The sequence below is a fragment of the Eleginops maclovinus genome, chromosome 16 (assembly GCF_036324505.1).
Source record: "Eleginops maclovinus isolate JMC-PN-2008 ecotype Puerto Natales chromosome 16, JC_Emac_rtc_rv5, whole genome shotgun sequence".
Taxonomy (NCBI): Eukaryota; Metazoa; Chordata; class Actinopteri; order Perciformes; family Eleginopidae; genus Eleginops; species Eleginops maclovinus.
The window spans coordinates 833,887-855,325 of NC_086364.1; the positions used below are offsets into that span (position 1 = coordinate 833,887).

The following is a 21,439-nucleotide window of genomic DNA, read 5'->3' on the forward strand; positions in this document are numbered from 1 at the left end:
TGGACGGCTCTGTTGACACCAAAACAAAACACCAAAAAGCATACTTGTGCCTTACTTCTTCCACCATACAGCATATTACATTATAACCCCCACACACGCACAGCTAAAGTGAAGTAAGTCAGGTCCATATATACACAGTGTGTGTGTGTGTGTGTGTGTGTGTGTGTGTGTGTGTGTGTGTGTGTGTGTGTTAGAGAGTGTGTGAGTGTGCTGCTCAGGTTACATAAGAACAGACAGGCTGCTCGGTCCTATCTCTTTAAATGAGACAGAGCTGCTCCGCTCTGCGCGTGTGTGTGTGTTTGCGTGTGTGTGGAGGAGACATTACGAGGAAGAGAGGGCCACTGTGTTGTGGAGGAGGAACAGGCGATCGGAAACACAAACCAGAGGATATTTCGCTTAGATTTCAGCGTTTTTCTGCAGAGGATGCTGAGCGTTGCTTCTCTCTGCGGCTGATTCGGATTCTGGACCCGGGGAAGCTTCGCGTGTCTGCGGGCTGGGTGGGCGCATCCCTCGCCTCCCGATAGGACACAACGGGCAGGGCTCTGATCATTATTTATTTCGTTCTCTCCGCGTCGCAACGTCGGGAGGAAGGTGACCGAGAGGCAGCGATCACAGCCGGGCTGATCATGGATTAATGTCCGAGAGGATTTTCATCTGAGAGGTAAGGGATGCTGCGGAGGAAAAGCAGGCCGGGGGAGGAGGCTGCGTCCCTGGGTGCAGAGAGTGTGTCTGTGCTTGTGATGGACGGTGTTGGGTGACGGATCACCATCCACCCTGTAGAGCAGCCAGCAGAGGGGTGGTGATGGTGATGGTGGTGCGGGTGAAGGCGCTGGTCGTTCCGGCTCTTTGTGTGCATGCCGGGGCCTTTGAGTGCCGATCAGCCGCATCGAGCTGCGTATTATTAACAAACACCATGACGTCAGCGTCTCTCAGTGACGCAATCTGCTCCGTGATCATTTGTGCAGATGTATTTATTGTTGAGTCTGTTTTTTGGTGCAGGTGTGTCCGGGGTTGTGATGCGGCCCTGATGCTCTGTCAGCTGTTTTTAGTCTCCGTGCTCCATGACATGTGATCCATGACATTAGACTACAGTTAGCCTGATGCTTTAAGGATATGAAAATCATCTTAGTATTTTTTAGCTGTGCTGAAAAAGAAATGAAACGTTGACTTTATATATTTATGTATTTGTATTATGTCAACAGATTTCACAGGACTGTATTAGGTTAGTTGAAAATAGTAGGTTCGACTTAACATTATTTCTTTCAATTAACGTAATACTGTTATGTGACATCTTTGACATAATACATTTAATTCAAGTCAACATTCCAGTTTTTTCAGCGTGCTTTGGGTCTCCCTGTAGATTTCCTGCACATTTGAACAGTGTTTAGTTGAAAAGCATAAGTTTGTGATGACTGACCCTCCTGGTGGGGGCAGGGGTGTGTACCCATACTGCATCTTGGTTGTGTTTATAGTTAGACCCTGCTCTGTAAATACCCACAACTTCCAAGCTTGCACGTTTATAGGCCTTGTGTGATAAATGTGTCCAAGTCCAAACTGAGATGACCCTTATGAAATCATAATGATGTCGTCAGGGTATATATATATATATATATATATATATATATTAAAGACAACTTATCTGAACAAGAGATAAAAGCACTTATAGAGAAGAATATGTCTAGGGAAAAGAAGACTAAAACATAATTAAAGCAATATTAATACATCTATTAACTGAATTATGCTATTCTGATTCAGACCCTTCTTATACTGACATTTTTTTTAATAACCTATACGTCTGAGTTTACCAGTCAGATTGTAACATTCAATGGAAGATTAAAAGATACTTTAAATAAAAATAACAAATGTTTTGAACATTGTTGTGAGCTTTTGATATGTTATGGAATTTCATGATAACTGGGAAATGATAGACTGACAATAGTACCAGAAGTAATAGTATCTTTGTGTTTAGAGATAAATACATTTGTATAAATATTTTTTGGAGAAGTGGATGTTGATAGAAATATAATTGGTTTATTAACAAAACTGGAAGAAAGATTTTTACATTGAAAATTAACCTTTTTTATACTTTAATATAATAGCTTTATAGTTAAACTTCTTATTAGATTATGCACATTGGACTGTGGATTAAATTGTATAAATACTAAAACACTAAATATGGTAAGTTAGTTTGTTCTATAGAATATTGTTTTATAAGACAGACCATCAAAGTTTGGACATTTGGAATATAATTTACCGATTTAATTACCTTTATACCAACATTTCATAAAACTGAAACGTTGTTTTTTCTATACTAGCCGAGCTTTTACCTTTAATATGTATCAAATTTGATATGGGCTCACAAATTGTCAGGTTAGGCAAAAGCCAATGTAATTCAATGTCGCCAAAAAGCAACGGTAACAACATCCTAATCAGCTGCAAACATACATGTACGCATAAAAACCTGATCAACTTTGGCAACGAACTCTGGACTATGAAATAAACATGGCCGCTTCTGAAAGGTGTCCATTTGAGAAGATGAACAGCATAACATTAACTTTCTTCCTGACGATTCAGGTTTGTTGTTCACATCGTAGCATTACAAGGGAAGAAATAGGGTGTCAGTTTACTGTGACCAACATCACAATTTCTGGTTGTCATTGCTCACAATTTAAAACATTTCATTTGTTTTAGTTGGTTGGATGGTGGCTAGCAGCTAACGGTGCTTACAGCACCAGGGGCGCATGAACCTGCTACAGTGGTGACAGAACTAACGGTGTTAACCTGAGGGGAACAGACGTTGGGCATGCTTCTCTGACAATATTCTTACATTATCCAGAGTAAAATAATTTATTTTTTATAATTTGCCTGAACAGACACCTGGTGGGTCAATGCGGCTTGTGTCTGCCAGTGAAACTGCAATGTATTGGCAGCAGGGTCTACAAGGAATCAGCTTCCTCTCTGACTTGAGGTCTATAAACATCCTCAATGACAGGATCCAAGCCTATGCTCAGTATAGATCTGAGTTAGCACACTGACAATGAGTTTGTTCATGTGAACATGACATACCAGAAAAACAACCTTGAATTGTACTGAGTGGGAGGGGTTTCATAATATCTATCTATCCATCTATTAATCTATTTCCACTTGGGTCGTGACATTAACACAGAATATAAAACCTTAGATAAGCCTTTATTTTGTAACCTGCCAGATGGTGAGTTACACAGAACCATCTGAGAAGCAAACAGTAGAAATGGTTTGGAAAAGAGCTTGCACTTTCAAAAACACGTGGCAGGTTATCGCAAGAACCATCTATCCATCACGTCTATGACTATGCTAATTTTAACTTATCAGATCCTTTAACCATATGTGCCATTTGGTAAATCGAACTTGCTTTAAACCAGTCGAGCAAACACATATTTTCAGTGGCATTCACTCTTCTTTAAGAAAGAATTTCCAGTTCTGATATAACTGATGCTACAGCAGCCTGTACTCTGCCCTCTTTAGGAGCCACCATTGTTGTTTTTAATACGTGGTCCGTTCACAGGTTTTTATGACACAAATGTGTTACTTTGAAGCCTGAAAAGGTAGATTATTGTGGGATCCTTTGACATCACCAGAATCCGCCTTCTGTTGTAGATAATCAATACTGTGTCATGTTGATTTCTTGTTAGTAGGTTAACAGGTTAGAGCAGGGCAGACAGTGAACGCAGCAGAAATGGTTGCTTGAGTTGACACTGCTCATCTCCCATAATGCATTATTCTTCATGACGAGGTATTTTCTTGCTTTGCTGACACAGATAAGCATGCTGAGGAAGAAAGTGCCTCAGTCTGTCATGAATGATCAGTAGTAGCATCAGACAGATTGATTTGATGTGATTTGGTGTGGGTCATGTTGGTCTGCTCCTTCTATATTAGCCATGCTGTGGCTTCACTATCACACCGTCAGAGAGAAGCAATGGCACTAAGGATGCAGTCCAATTGTCATCAAAATCAGGTCCTACGTCTTTTCTAAACCAATATTCCTTAATCTCAGTCAAAAAAGGTCACAGGGGTAAGGAAAAAATGAGAATTCATCAGGACTTTGGAAAAGATGACTGTGATGCTGAAGATGCTAAAGATGCTAAAAATGCTAGGAGAATCTGACTGCTCTTACACTAGGCGACGTATTCATGATGTGCCAACAGATGTTATTGATGTGTGTCTGCTGTGGGGAAACTACAATTCTCTGTATAGCAGCCTTCTGTAAGTGCATTTAGAGCCAGTGTACATAACATTTGTGGGCCACATACAGTAAAACATACGAAGGGCTGGGCCAGGTGAGGTATATTGCCTCATAAGTTATAAGTTAGCTAAATCAATTAGGTAAATTATTTATGATAATTGAATTGCCTATGTATAGAAATATATATTTGAGACATACAATATAAGACCAGCACAAGTTTCCTTGGGGAACGTTTAGAATTTGCTGCAGGCCAATTAAACATTGACCAATGAGCCAATAGGGCCGTAGTTTGGATACCCATGATCTACATATTTTTCAAGTAAAATAATAAAAGTGAAACTTAATGTTTGCTCTCACTCACCGCCATCCTCTTGTCATCCTCCCGTCAGTAAATGTTGCGGCCGCAAGGCATAGTGGGACAGCGTTGTCTCTTTTCTTTTCCTAAAGGCAGGTCCAGTGTTTCCTAAGCTAAATGAGATTATAAAGGAAGCTTCTCTCCTATCATCTAGATAAATCGAACAGCTCTTGTCATTGCTGCCACTTACCCATACTTCTGTGTCATTACAATCCGTAAGAAACATTCATAAGCAAAATTGACAGTTTGACTGCATCCTAAAAGTTGTCTCACTTTTTTCCCCCACCATGCATCTGTAGCACGGCTCTTACTACGACTCGGCGATTTCACACGTTGGTACATCCTCCCTGTAATATGTATTCACAGTAAAACCAAATCCAATGTCACACATGTAAGCATTTGGGGCATCACAATTGCAGCACGATTTCATGATCCATTGTCAGTAATACATAATTAGTTATTCCTAAATAAGTCTTCATCTGGGACATATGCAAGTCTTGGCATTTCTAGTATCGCTCTTCCTGTATTGCTGCTCTGTGACAGCTGTACTCTTCGACCACCTGATAATACAACTTAATAATGACATTCTGGCATTGCTGAGCTTTTACATTCAAAGCACTCAGAAGTCAAGATGGTGGTAAGATTTCTAAATCTGGACAGCTGCCTGCCTTGCTTATTTCCAAGTATAGGATGTGGCGACTGTTAGTATTATTCTCTGAGTCTCAGCCTAATGCTTTCTCCTGTTTCTGTCATGGAAAGTAGAGCAGGGTGGACCCAATGAAGATTTATTTATTTTTTCATTTTTTGGGGGCAACCAGTGCCTTTAATATAGTGCAGTTGAGAAATAGGGAGACAGAGTGGAAGAAGCGCGGCAAAGGGACCTGAGTCCACCGCATGGGGATCAAACCCCAGTATATGGCCGCCAACTATAAGACCACCGAAGGGGAGAGTTTAAAAAAACCCTTTTATTTAAGGTTCAATCTAGGCAAGGAAAGGCAGGAAATTTCATAGTTTGAATACTGCAATAAAGATAATATAATGCATTATAGAACTATACCTGCCATCTACTCCCTGTTGTCATAACTTACATAAGCGGCGTCTCTTTATACTTTGGTTTGTAGACCTGCTCTCCCATCCTCGTGTAGCCCATGTATAGTTCCCCCAGAACTTAACTTGGACCCTGAGGAGACACATTGTTTATTCAGAATAATCTGGTTCCTACTCTGCATATTTACAACCAAACTTAATTTTTTTAGCATTCATTTAATCTCTGCTGAGAATGCCATCATCATTCACCTCTGCGTTGCCCTACCACACACCCGCTACACACAATAAGCACTGAGCTGTTCCCTAAAAAGATCTAAGACACCGGCTGTTCACATACATGACAACAGCTTGCCAAAATTGGTAAATTGGTCTAAAGGTTCGTAAAATGCTGTCCAAATCATGGTTCACTTTCAAAATTCAGACATTTAGGGCCGCATACTTGTGTATCACTTAGCCTTATTTATATTTATACTTGTATTTTGATTATTCGTGTTGTTTGATAATGGAATTTTAGTCCAGGATGGTTAAGATTTTATCATATCTTATCCGCATCTTGACAGATCGTGGTCTGGAGGACACCTGTAATGTTGGGTTGGATAAAGCTGTCCAAAGGTCCCGACCATAGGAGGCAGACCTTAGAAATACCTTTTGGTGTAGAACAGATGGTGCAATTGATTTTACTGGAATACTTTCATTTTAGTAGATTCACCTGTGATCTTACTCTGTACTCTTATTCCCACACATAAGCACAACACACATACACCAAAATTCCAGGTGGCAATAACATCTTCCAATCTTTCATTTCATTGCTAGTAAACAACACACAGCAACAAGAAATGGGTTTCCTCTTTGTACAATTTGAATTAGCAGGTCACTGATTTCTCCATTAGGTATATTGCCATTTGGGACATGGCTCTAATAGCCTAAATATAATAAAGTGCTGTTCAAAAGCTTTCTGTACTCAGTGTGTTTAGCAAGACCATATTACGACCTGTCATTAATTCCATGTCATTAATCTTTCTTCTCCTTGGTTTAGCTCAAACTGTTTCTTTTTAACAATGTCCAACATGCTAAAAATCAATTGCTGTTTGTTTTTTTTCTACATAAGGTTGTTGAAGACCTGAGCTATGTAAGAGTGTCACACTTTTTATTCACAGTTTGTTGAATTCATGGTATAGCTGGTAATGTGTTGTCCTTTGTGGCCTCTATGTACTTTATAAATTCAATCCAATTAAAAGAAGAATCATTTAAATAATAAAGTTAGTTTAGACTATTTCAGCTCTTAATGTGACAACAGTCAAAATGCATCCCAAAAGCTGTCAGAACTGTTCAGGTGACTTCATTAAGTAGCCAACTATATGACTTAAGCCATGGCCATTCTGTCTGTAGTTTTCCTGCCATATTTCACCATGAGATCCATAAGATCTCAAGAATGTTTCTTTTCATAGCAAACCTCGACATGCAACGCTGATGGAATGGAAAGAGGTGCTGCGACTTCCTAAAGCTAAATTATGCTATTCAAATATTTTTCTAACTGTTATAGCGGAACAACTACCACACAAATGCTAGCGATATGACAACTTCAGTGCACACATCCATGTTACATTCCCACCAACCAGTGATTTGTACTGGGCTGATATCATTTGGGTTAGGAATGTGTAGTCTGGGAGCAGTTACAGTAGTCTAAGTGCAGATTCAGAATAAACATGAAATATAACTTGTCTGACTTGGCTAGTAGCACATCCATAAGGTGCCTAAGCGTAGTGAAATGCCAGTGTGTAAACATATGAGTGATACATATAGGGAAGGCAGCCGTCACCCTTAATATTCTGCATGGTCCTTGGAACTGGAGGAGTTTTCTTGGTGGTGCTCTATCCATTGAATAAAAGTCCTCCGGTTCCAAGGACCATGAAGGGTGTTGAGGGTGATTGGATCAAGGATTAACAATCAACACAGTGGGTTTAAAGATGAACACATGGAGTTCCAGATCATTGTTTTTGTTGTAATTTGTTGATTCTTGTTTGTCTTAATTGTTGTGTGGTTGATCTAGTAGGAGCACAACACATCTTAGTTTAAACATAATATTCATACTTCAAATTACATTCCAGCAAAGCAGTTATCTTTTTACATGAGAATATGTAATGTAATGAAAATACACTACAAAGGAAAGGAAAAGTCACTGATTATTTACTCAAACAAACAGTTGGTTCACCAGAGTTGCATGAGGCCAGCCAGCTTCTTTTTTCGTGGGGGAGGGGGTCTGCCACAGGTGAGCTGGTTGACTTTATAGACTAGCTAGCTCCGCCCCTCCAGTGTGGCAGGAGGAGGGAGCAGGTGGAGGGAAAAGGGCTAGCACTAATTATCAAGTTGTTATATGTATTCACAATCATGTATCATGCAATGCAATCACTTCATAATGTTTCTGTAAAAATATCAGCAGCTGAAACCTTCCCCTGATTATTACAAGTTGCAAGACCCTGTCTCTGAGGCGTCCTGTGTAATGTTTGCATGCGTAGCTAACATTAGACATCACTTTATTTAGCATTATTCATTTCTTTATTGTGTTTGGTAGGCTGTTACACAATACACATATGCTTGAATTCTTTCTGAACCTGTGCAGTTGATTGTTAATATAACACTGCATGTATTCCCCTGTGTGATTGACACTGACAGCTTTGTGCCTACACAAGGTGTTGGGTTGCATCATTTTAGCTCAAGCCTTTCTTTATCTCCTGTCAATGCCACATATATTCCAGTTTTACACATATTACATTGTCATCTTACAAACATGCCCCTTTGTGGCCTGTTATTGAGGGCTGAGTTATATTACAGTCTTTATTGACGCAGATGAAGGCCAGGCAGCCACAACAGCATAACAACACTGTGATCTCACCATGTGAAGATACAAAGAAGGATAAAACAGCACAATGACTGATCTCCACCTACTGTATTACGTGTCTTTAACATTTTTTTGAATAAAAACAATCCTATGGTCGGTCAGTGTTTGAAGTAGAATAGTTTTGACATATTTCTTCATTGGGTAACAATGGTTTTCATCATCCTTGTTCTGTTATATTCATTACAAAAGGCACAAATCTTAATCTAATCATTATGCATTATGAGCACTGAGGCGAAACTGCCTCAGCGGTTGTCAGGACAGATTACCATTCTGGCAAAGCAGGCAACTGCCCTTTTGGCCCTAAACCATCTGAGCCCCAAAGGCCACATGTAACCTCTGTTGGCTAACAAAAGATGAGAGTCTTATGCTGTTTTTTCGACAACCCGGAGCTGGAGCAGATAAAGATCTGGTTCTTTCGTGTTTCCACCACAGCAGCGCCGGCTTTAAGTGCTGAAAAACCAGATCTTTCTGGCCCACTCGGCTGCCCGGCAAGATCCAATACGAACCAATACGTCATGCTTACTTCGAGGGGGGGGGGTTCACCTGAGCAATAACAGTTCATGGCGAGTACAGCGAGTACAAGTTGTAACAAGCAGTATCGCTGAGCAAAGTGACTACAACGCCACCACACACTTATAAAACACACACTTTATTAAGTCAGGCAACAGTAACCAGGCTCAGTGTTGTTTATTTGACCTGACTTTAATCACCATCCGTTCACTGTTATTGATCATTGGGAAGAGCAGGCAGACGTTCTCCTGTTATGTATTATTGCAGCTATCGGATGGAATCAATATATGGGCTACACATGTTGCCATCAGAAGTAAAATCATAACGAAAACTACGCCGGTAAAATATGCCTGTAGAAAACGGCTTCTGCCACAAAAGGATAGCAGAGTGGTCAAGATAGTGAGAGTAGCCTTGCTTGCTATGCTAACATCACCTGTCCAATGCCAGAGACACTTTCATAACAGCTTTGTGATACCAAACAGCGTCAGTTCAGACTGAAACACAGTCACTTATTGGGAGGAGGGGTTTGCATCAGCTGCTTGTGTGACAGTCAGACAGTGACTATGAATCAGTCATAAGAGGGCAAGTAAACGGTTACGTCATGACGCAAATGATGACGCAGCTCCACTTAAACTCCACTCGGCCTCTGAGCGGTGGAAACACAAGGGGTGCTACAGGCTAGAACCAGAAAAGTGCCAGAAAAGCAAAAGATCGGATCTTGAACCGGATCCGGTTTGGTGGAAAAGGCGCAATACAGTGCATGTCCATAAGGTCCACTCAGTTGACCCCTTGAAAGTGACCAATTTCCATTTGTGACATACTCTATCGCGGATGGGACCTAATTGGTCCCTGGTTCTCTGCTCTCCCTTTAAAACTGGAATCTAACATGGCTAACTGCGCATACATTTTTCTCTTTCTCTTTCAACAAAAGCTATTTCTGAAAACAACTGGAGTGATAAAATGTTTTTTTCCACTTCTAAATCTTTTAATTTCCAAGTGTTGTCAGCTATTCGTTTCGATGTAGACAGGAGGTTTATAACTCTTAACTTCATGCAAATAGAGACCGTGAAACACTGTTTTCATGTCAAACGACTTGGGGTTGGGGTTCGTAGCGACGTTTGTTCACTGAAATCTTGGAACAACACATACAATATTTTCTTCTTTGTCCTTTTATAAGTTGGGCGACAAAAGCACAGTATTACAATATCTTCCGACAGAATCTGGATAAATACAGGTTCATCTACAACATGTGTGCTCACAGAGAAAATTAGAGATGTCAGAAAGTTGAGATCACTGCCCAGCCGACTGAGAGTGTGTAGAGATAGATGCAGCTGTTACTTTGTCCAGGGACAGCGTTTTTTATCTTGGCTCAGGGATTTCTTACAGACACGTTTACGATTTCATTTAGATATTTTTCTGTTTCTGTTGTCAGAGAAATACTTTGATTACATCTCCTTAATACTACATGTTAAACACACTTAAAAAGCTGAAACGTTGACTCTAAATAAGATATTATGTCAACAGATGTCACATGACTGTATTAGGTTAGTTAGAAGCAATAATATTTAGTTTAAATAAAACCTAATAAAATATTAGGTTCAACTTAATATTCAACCATTCTAATACAGGAATGTGGATTTTTTTGACACAATACATTGAATTAAAGTCGACGTTTCAGTTTGTTCAGTGCAGACAGCTACCAACAAGACTAGAAAACTGCAATTTGCTTCCAGGAAAAACTGAGACATAAGATAAAACATTTTCCGTCTGCTGATTTTCATATGAACCAAAAGATTGTTATACCGATAAATATACCGTAAGAATTCCAAAGAACTGGAAACCCTGATCTTGGTGCTGGGATTAATGCTAAGTAAAACACACAGAAGTATTAATGAGTAGAAAGGTGCCGGTGGTTACTGGGAAAGCTTATTAGAAGGAATATCACTGCCTCTTTGCTTTCTGTGCCCCTCCCTCAACAGAGCTATTGTCGCACACTTCACAATACTCCAGTTGTTTTCACTACTTTGGGGTAGCTTCTGTAAGCTTTACTGTTGAGTTTCTTCATAGTGAAATGCTCTCTGGTAGCTAGTGACTTGGTGTATATGTCTCAGGCTTTTATTTTGAAAGGTAGAATGTAAAGAATGTTGTTCAGTGCCACGCAGTGGGAAGACAGATCTGTCCCTTTTTGATCAGACTACGTATCCTCAGTGTTATTATTTTGTTACTTTCAGAAGTAAAGGCATGACTCAGGTGCTATTGTTATTTTTCCCGGGCAATCGCTAACTCAGAAGCAGTCATTAGCTCTACAGCCATTACATGTGTTGATCATTTCCTCCATAATGTTAAAGCAAATACGTTGTCAATTGTCACAACAACCAGTAGACATCCCCTAGCTGTGATAAACTCATCATCTTTTTTATTATCACACTGTTGTCTGACAAAATCAACATGAACCATTAGGATGAGTTCAATCCATTTGAGTCAGGGCCAAGAGAAAAGAGAGGCCTTAACAAATGTACAGACCTTAAGTGAATGTGCTAAACACAAAATCCAGCCTTTGGTGTTTGGTTCAGGGAGTTCTTTTTAGGGGGTTGTTGGGTTGATCCCTGACTCCACATCTTTAGTTTCTTTGAATCCTGAACTCAACAGTGTGTGAAAGTGACAACCATAAAAATGAGACAGCCAGAGGTGGGAGAAGTACTCAGGTCTTGTACTTGAGTAAAAGTAGAAGTACTCAGATCTTGTACTTGAGTAAAGTAGAAGTACCAGAGTGTAGGAATACTCTGTTACAGTAAAAGTATTCTAAATGTTCCTCCAGTGAAAGTAGAAAGTACTCTCATCTAAATGTACTTAAAGTAGCGACAGTAAAAGTAGTCATTGTTTGATTGGTCCATTTCAGAATAATATCTCTGATATGTTTTATAATGATTGATCATTAAAGTGTTCTCAGAGCTGGTAAAGGTGCAGCTAGTTTGAATGGCTTTGTATACTGCAGGGTAGCTGCTGGATTTACTCCAGGTGAACTAAAGTCTGATTTAAGGCTGATCATATTTACCATCATTAATCCAGATCTGTAAAGTAACTCAAGGGATTAGATAAATGCTGTGTACTAAAAGTACATCATTTACCTCTGAATTGTAGTGGAAAAACTTGCAAAGTACATGTACCTCAAAACAGTACTTAAGTACAGTACTTGAGTAAATATACTTAGTTACTTTCCACCACTGGAGAAAGCTGATAGTAATTGAGTTACCTGCATAGAATACTAAATGGAATGCATTCAGATAAATTGTACAAAGCCATCAACATTTTTGACTCATTAAAACACACACACACACACACACACACACACACACACACACACACACACACACACACACACACACACACACACACACACACACACACACACACACACACACACACGTCAAGCTGGTGACCCTTTCACATGCAGACGGAGGAGCCGCAGCCACACCAAGTCAGAGAAAGGTGTTTGGGTACAGTGTGCGTTGAAGACTCTATTGTAATGGTGTGTTAGGGTTAGGGTTAGGGTTGTTTCCTCCCTACCAGCTGTTGGTCTGAATCCTAGACTCCAGACAGACTGAGGGAGAGTGTAACTGAGGGATTCTCACGACTCTGTTGTACATAATGTGTTGTCTTCTTCAAGTAAGGCCGTGTTGATGTGGTCATCTAAAAAATTGGTGCAATAAACTTAGTGTAGCAGGCAAGATCATATTAAAATAAAACAGATAATTAACTCTAAACCAGTCCAGACAAGTCACCGTTTGTTTGTTTGTTTGTTTACATGATCCAGTATCAACAAACAACACAGTTTCAAATCATTCCTTTACTAGAGCCTTTCTTATGGCTCCCTGCTAGCTTCAATCAACCTGGTTAAAAACGATGTGCCTAATGGTGCCCTGCTCCCGCCACCACCTGTCTACAATATATACAATTACACCCAGTGCCCAAACATGCCTTCAAAATAAAAGCATAGAAACAAATTTAACTCACTTAAATAACAAGACTAAATAATAATAATAATATATTCATTATAAACAAAAACAGTAAGCAAATAAATGATTAACTATTAAATAATATAAGGCAACTTATAGCTCCAGCACTTAGCGATAGTGATTTTGAACAAACAACAATTAACTGGTTATTATTCAATTGAGTGTTCATAAAATGCATTTAAAAAGGCACATACATTACAGTGAAATAGCAGAAACATCACTCATCACACGCTGAATATATGAACAATCTGAGTAACATTACGGTGCAGTTGTATGAATCCTGCATTTATCCAGAATTGATTGACGGATGAAGTGTTTGCTTATTGATTTTGTAATGAAATCTTTAATCTTTAGAAAATCCATTTCATTTGGTTTGTAAACATTATGATGTGAGATGGAATGTATCGGTCCGGTTTCAAGCATTGAGTAGAGCGACAAATAAAGTCACATTAAATATGGCCATGAACGTAAAAATCCTCTTAACCCACGCTATCATTTCATCAGGTCTTGCTGTGTCTCCATTACTTGAACAGATGTTAGCCTTAACGAAATTATTAAGAGTCTCTAAAATATTTTGAGTGAATATGTAAGAGTGTTACTGTCAAAGAGGTTAACCTGTTTTTATTACCAAAAACAATGAGAAAAAGTGTGGGGCGTGTGCAGATCCTCATCCGGGCTAAAAAATGTAAATAGTTTTATCTAATTCCCAATATATAATTTCAGTTTCAGAATCAGAATTAGAATCAGAATACCTTTAATCGTCCCACAGTAAATCAAAATTTACACCAAGTACAAATATTTGTTGAAGGATAAGTGTGTTAAAACCGTTTTGAATGTACTGTGGAGCAGCAGAGATATCCCGAGTTTCATATAAATTCAACCTAAAACATATTTGTGGTACAGATCCTCTTAGAACAGCAAACCATGGTCATATTAATATACAATAGTTATCAATGATGATGAGAATTATGATACGAAAATGATCAATCAGTCCCATGTTGTGAATCAAATCGCAATTATCAGTCATTATAGTCAGAGTTTTAAAGCTAAAATGGAGCAAAAAGCAGACCACCTGACCTAAAGACACATACAACCCTCCTTCATATCTTAGTTACAGTAAACTTTTCATAGTCGTCATAGCAGCATCTCTTTTCTATTGAATCAAATTCAACATTAAGGGGAAACATTATTTCCAGTGTAGTCTGTTAGATGTGGAGATTTTATTGTGAAGAGCCAAGTTTTCCTGTTGTTGCTGGTGCTGGATCAGATGCAGCAGAGCTTGCATATACTTCAGCATCCCCCCCGCTCACCCCACCTCCCTCCCTCTCAGAGACACAGCAGCCACATGACATAACAGACGGAGGAATGGTAAATATAGATTTTGCTGTAGCTGTGAATCATTAGCTCAGAATGAATTTGCAGCATTTTATTTAACCTGCGTGTGACATCTGAGTCAATGTTTTTCTTCATCTGCACCCAGGCGGGTTAAAATTACTCTCAAACATGTTGGGCTTTCAAACCGGTCTACTTTAAATCATTGTTATATTATGTAATGGATGAACCTCGGTGATGCTACAGCGAGGCAGAGCCAGGCTCCATCTGCTTAGGGACCGACAACAAATACTTGAAAGGGATCAAATGTAAAATGCTAACAGGTTTCGTCAGAGCAAACAGTGCTTTGAATAACTTATATCTAGATGTGTTTTACACACTGTCTATGTGTAAATGGGTGTAGCATGTGTTATGAGTGCAGTGTGTGGTGTGAGTAGAGAGGGACAGAGAGATGCTGTTGTGTGTGAAGCCCTGTAGTCAGCATGTTACATAAGAGCGGTTTGAGCCTGTGACGGCCCGGCTGCTGATACAGAGATCACAGCGAACACACTCGATGAGGCCACGGGCCACGCCATTCAATTACACTATGATGTGTTTTCACTCACATACAACAAAAGAGAAGCCATCCATTCACACAGCGAGCCGGTGATAGAAACTGTGCTCTCAGCTGACTGCACACTGGGGTTTGTACTGCAGTTAAGCGATATGTAAAAACATGCAGTGTGTTCATCTTTCATTTGATTGTCAACCAATCACATTTTATTAATATAGACCAATACCACACATTTGTCTTACATTTACAGTGTGTTCAGCATACAAGAACCTCTGTCCTTGGCCCTTAGGCGCAAAGGGAAAAACTCTCAGTTATCCAGGAAAATATTAGAAAACTCGGGGGGACACACAGACTATATTGTGTTATAATATAGTCATCCAGGGAACTGAAGTTTTGGTCGGTATGCAACACAGGGTTGTAAATCGAAATGCAGCTTAGACCATTATGTCATTAATAAAAAACCATGACGGAGCAGAACAGAGCTAACAGAAGGACGGATAACAAAGAAAATAAAGTAAGAGTTCTCTGAGCAGATTATATGGCCAGAATTAGCTTTAAAAATAATTTCACATCACTTTACTACAAACTTGCAGGGTATAATAAAAAATAAACCCTGACATAACAGGCTGAGTTATGTTGTCAGACGACCAGAAACATCTCTTCATTGTCATTTTGCGTCGGTGTGTGGTTCTCACTGTGGAGATAGGGAGACCGATTTCCTCTAAACTACAATTTGGGCAACATCGCAATCGTATAATTCTTTCATATCATACACGCAAAGTCAATATTTTAAGAATTCAACCTCTAGACCCCTTTAACAGTTATGAATGGTAACAACAGCTTCAAATTGACTAATGATCAGAATTAGTAACAGCATTTTGCTGAACTGATAACCGGAATAAAGCATGTTGGCTTCCTGTGTTTGGATCATTTGTGCGCTGCAGTTACAACCTAATGTATTCTTCACATAATAAGAAAAGGCAATCATGCTGTCTCCTCTGTAATACTGCTGTGTGTTTGTTACGTTATAGAAGGTGTCATCTGATATGAATCATAGAGCAATTTTCCACTCTGCTATGTCATCGATAGGAAGCGACATGTTAGCTCGTATACTATGAGTGTTGCCATAGTGTCAGAGCAATACCGTCTTTACACCCCCGCCTTTCAATAAGTCCTAGCATACATGTCTTCAGTGTCTAACAGCCCTCTGTTCTCCTCCTCCAGGTTCCCAATGTTGAACATGTCCTCCCCCAGCGAGCTGAAGTCTCCCTGCGTGACTCGCAACGGCATGGTGAAGCTTCCCCCCAGCCAGCCCAACGGCCTGGGCAGCGCGAGTATCACCAAGGGGACGCCTGCTGCCAAGAACCGCCTGTGCCAGTCCTCCTCGGTGCCCTCCATCCTGCCACCCCCGCCCTCCTCCCTGCCCTACCACCACCACCACCACCACCACCTCGACGGCCCCGTCATGCCCAACCCAGCCACCTCTCTGCTGGACATGGAGCCCGGGAAGCCTCTGGTGGGCCTGAAGCCGTCCCTCCGTCAGCTCCCCCCACTCACCCTCCCCAAGCCCCTGCTGCTGGAGCGCCAGCTGGTGCTGGACGAGAAGCTGCTGAACCGGCTGCTCTGGTACTTCACCACGGCCGAGAAATGTGTGCTGGCGCAGGTTTGCAAGACATGGCGCAAGGTGCTGTACCAGCCCAAGTTCTGGGAGGGGGTGACACCCATCCTGCATGCTAAGGAGCTTTACACCCTGCTGCCCAGCGGGGAGAAGGAGTTTGTCAGTCTGCAGGCCTTCGCTCTGCGGGGCTTCCAGTCTTTCTGCCTGGTGGGCGTCTCAGACCTGGACATTTGTGAGTTCATCGACAACTACCCGCTGTCCAAGAAGGGGGTCCGCTCAGTCAGCCTCAAGAGGTCCACCATCACAGACGCCGGTTTAGAGGTGAGACCGGAGGGGGAAGACAGGGGTTACTCATGAGAATTATCACCAAGCTGACAGATAAGTCTAAGTTGTATTGTGGGTAGTTTAAAGTGCCTGCGATATTATTCCCACTGTCTCAGGAACATGCTCTGAGAAACTGAAAGGTTGAATTTAGTTAAATGTATTATGTATAAATGTATATATTTATATATACAATGTATATGTATGTATATGAACATATTTCACATAACTGTAGTAGGTTAGTTGAAAGCAATAATATTAAGTTTAAATAAAAAGCATTACATTCAACTTAATATTATTGCTTTCAACTAACCTACTACAGTTATGTGAGATTTGCCGACATAATACATTCAGTTAAAGTCAACGTTTCAGTTCGTTTATGAGGTAACAGCATAGACTGTAAAGGACAACAGCAGCAGCCCTGGTCAGGAATACACGTGAAGGGAACCAACATATTCTGATTATTTGAGAGAGAAATATCTTTCCTGCTTTCTACTGCATCTTCAAACTTGAAATGTTGTATCATTTCTATTTACTTGATTCCCATGTCTGATTTTTGAAAATCTGTTAAAACTAGGGATTGGAAAAAAAATGTCGGCAAATGCCGATGTTAAGGGTAACAATTTTTGCCGATACCGACGGCCGATGTTTTACTATTTAAACTGTAATAGTAGCATAAGGTAGCATAGGTGTGTGCATGTGTAAGAGCAAGAGAGAGGTTGAGCGAGCCATAGTAAGTTTCTGGAAGTTAACGGGAGTAGCAGCAAGTATAACAAAGTCACAAATATAAACGACGGCCTCCGAAGAACACTGAAGGATGGATTTAATTTACTGATCCTGCAGACACCCGCTACACGGGGCAGGAGTCCTGCAGTATGCAGCGGGCAGCAGCAGCTCCTCACAGAGGAGAGGAGAGGAGAAGAGAAGCCCCCCCTCCGAATGACTTTAAAGTTATGGCAGACCCACAGTCACTGATCTAATCCTTTAAAATGATGCCCTGACTTCAGATTTGGTCCGTCAGATTTAAAAACAACCACACTAAAGCGACTTCTCCCGGTCACGTAGCAAAACATAAACATTGGCGACTGCCATCGTGATGTCACCTTATTTACCGATGTGCCGATGGTGGTAAATAGGGCTAACATCGGCCGATGCCGATGTTTCAACGATGTATCGGTGCATCCCTAGTTATTTCAAAAAATGATAAAATAATTGGGAGTTTTGAGTTGGTTTTCCCTAAATAGATAATAGGCCATCTGTTGGAATTAAGAAAAATAACCTAAAGTCAACCCTCTTACCTCTCTGACTGCTATGGTGCAGAGCAAAATGCATACAAAGACACACCAAGAGGTGAAATTACTAGGGCTGCCATCGGTTAAAGATTTTTGTAGTCAACTAATCGTCGTCAATTCAGGCGATCATTCGACTAATCGTCTCACATACATGATATATTATGATTTATGAAATCACTTTCAAAGGCTGATAATGAACCTTATTATAACAGGACGGTACGTTGTGCTTCACATGAAATATAAAATAACACTAAAAGCGCATGAAGGCTTCAGTATACCTGCCCGTGCAGGTATGCAAGGTGGCGCGCGCGTGTGGCGCGTTGCGGTCGTTCGGGAGGGCGTGCACCTCCTTCGATTTATAACTTGGCGCGCGCGGCGCAGCTAGCTACGAGCATGGATGAGCAGGAAGCACGACTGCGAGCAGGTTCGTCTGTACAGACACCTGTATGACCCATCAATGCGGGAGCACAAGGATTCTAGATGGCCATGAACTCATGGAAAGAGATCTCAGGGACTTTGGCGAAAGATGAAGCTTTTTGTAAAAAGCTGTGGAAGAACCTCCGTGATTGGTTTGTCAAAGCCAAGAAGCGAGCACAAGCCTGAAGCGGAGCTCCCGGAGGAATCAAGGCAGCACCAATCTTGATGGAGATGGGATGGCTGTCCGACTTCGTCAAACATAGGGAGACGGACAAAAATATGGAAAGAGAGGTAAGCTAGCCAAACTATATTTGATTGTTCACACACATCGGATGCTACTGGTGTAACTTATCAATTTGCTCCGTTGTTTCATGTTGTTGTAATATAACTGCGTTTGACCCGAACTGAACGGAATGTTAACCTGTATTTTACCTTTTATTTTACTTGTTATGCCATTACCTTATTTGACACGTCATGTATTTGTCGTGTATCTTTTCTTTTGAAAGCACATTGAGTCTATGCTTTTCATATGAAATGTGCTATATAAATAAACTTGACTTGTCTTTATTTTGGTTTTATATCAAGGACACCACAACAACATTGTGCAGTTCTGCTGTTGGGGACACCTGCTCAACAGGGACAGACACGGCGCGATAGTCATCACACGACACACCACCTCTCATCCCTTCTCCCATTCTCCACACCATTCCACCCTCACCCTCTCCCTCACCCTCTCCATCCATGTCCACCTCTTCGTGCATCTCAGCGCCCTCACCTTCCAGTTCATCGGGACGAAAAAGGAAGATCGGAGATGAGGTCATAAACCTGAGGTTGGAGCAGCTGCATGAGGAGAGGATGCGGTTCCTCCAGCAGTACAGAGAGGACAAAGAGAGGGAGCAAGAGAGGGAGCGAGAGAAGGAGCAAGAGAGGGAGCGAGAGAGGCAACAGGACACACCAGAATCATGTTTTTTAATGGTTCTGGCGGACATGTTGACCACTGTCGATTCGGCATACCAGCGGGAGGCCAGGCACAAGTTGTACCAGCAGATGTTTGCGTACACGGTCAAAAACCCACGGCTGGATTAGTGATTTACTTTTTTAAAAAAAAACATTTTTTTTCTCCTGTAGCTGTTAGCGGTTGTTACCATGTTCAGGTTTTTTTTTACCTTGTTATTCATCATAAAAACCTGGTTTGCTCACATCAAGCCTTCATTCCATTCTTTTCTCTCTAATATATGCATCTGCAGTGTGAAGTTCCTGTTACAAACCTCTACGTGGTATGGTTTTCTTATGTGCTGGTGAATTAGTTATTTTTAGCCCATCCTCTCATTAATACATTAAACAAGCAATTGTATTTGTTTGTGACAACTCCTTGGTGTAGGGTTGGACATTGCATCACTACATTAACTTGTCTCAAAATCAACAAAGTCTAATGAACTAGACTGGTCATAGCAACCACATCATCTACATTTCTGTTCAGATATGTTTCCTTAGGAGAAACAGTTTTGAGACAGGAATTAGGTGAGTCACTTTATTGTATAGGTGAGTCACTTTATTGTATATAGGCTATGTAAATGCACCTTTATGTGAAACTATGTGCCCCATCCCCAAACACCTTGAACACCATATGAGAAAAATGATCCATATTGAAATCTGAGTTGAGCCTAAATTTTACTTTTATCTCATTATTGTGTAGAAGAAACTAAGGTGATCCAGTATTGATCCACAAAGTATTAAGACCAGTTTAGTTAAGGCAACCCCTCCGAAAGACATCGTTCTGCCAGGGTACAAGTCCTTGTGGTGTGAGGAAGAATGACTTCAGGTCATTCCTGACTGCAATTGCAGCAAGGGATGCTCGTGTGACGGAAAGTCTCCCAGGTAGGGCTGTGCGATATGGACCAAAAGTCATATCTCGATATTTTCAAGCAGAATGTCGATATAACATATATATCGATATTGTTGATGCAATATCACGACAGTTTCCGCGCTCCAACTCGTGCCGCTCATGCCGCTGTGTGCTTTCATTTCCAGCCTGCCTGAGTCGCTGTGCCCGTCAACCTGCCTTGTTGATTGCAAACTCAAGCCTAAATTTGGGTGTAGGTTACATGGTCACATATCAAGTCTGCCTGCCTACTTTGATAGTGGTAGAAACAGCCTGGTTTTATAAAAGGCAAAATGCTGCTATTGTAGCAAAACGGTGGGTGCGTGCAGTCAGTCTATGCATAGCCCATCTTAAATGAGCCACGGCAATGTTTCTTGAACAGAACGTGTGACAGCCGCTCTGATGCTTCATCAAATATATTTTTTACATGAAGGCAGGGTTCTCTACGGTCGATATGGGCACCATGTCTTTAGCGGTGTGGTATGTCACCGACCGAATGATATCCCGCCACCTGTCGCTTGATCGACCGTAAGGTACCGCATTTGTAAACGAAGTTGTAAGAGATATTTGCTTCGGGGTACTGCGAGCCAGCTTAGGAGTTTGCGTCGCTGCACGTAATTTTAAGCACTCTTCATATTGCACCTTGTGGTGCTGCTGCAAGTGGTGGAAGAGGTTGGTCGTACTTGACCCTTTCGTATCGACCGATATTAAGCACTCTCTACAGATCACCTGTTGCTGCAACTCGTCAGACACCTTGTAACCAAACCATTTCCAAATTACTGATCCATTTGTCTTTCGCTTACATACCAGCTCTGCGCCGCGATTGACATTTTGCTGGGACACCATGTTTCGCGCTGTTGGGTATTTAAAAACGTGACGTGAGCGGGAAGGCGGGGCAGTGTGTGTGTGTGTGTGTGTGTGTGTGTGTGTGTGAGAGAGCTGGACGCAGAGCGGAAGAGAGAGAAGCAGTGGCAG

At 41.1% G+C, this 21,439-nt stretch overlaps 1 protein-coding gene across 1 annotated transcript in view; it reads left to right on the forward strand.

Moving 5' to 3' along the window:
- Window positions 1-220: 220 nt before the first annotated feature.
- The window catches only part of fbxl16 (F-box and leucine-rich repeat protein 16), a 40,059-nt gene continuing 18,840 nt past the window's right edge, over window positions 221-21,439 (forward strand). Inside the window, exons 1-2 of the mRNA XM_063902980.1 lie at window positions 221-661; window positions 16,159-16,873. Coding sequence (XP_063759050.1) covers window positions 16,166-16,873 — 708 coding nt within the window. The 5' untranslated portion in view covers window positions 221-661; window positions 16,159-16,165. The remainder of the gene's footprint in view (window positions 662-16,158; window positions 16,874-21,439) is intronic.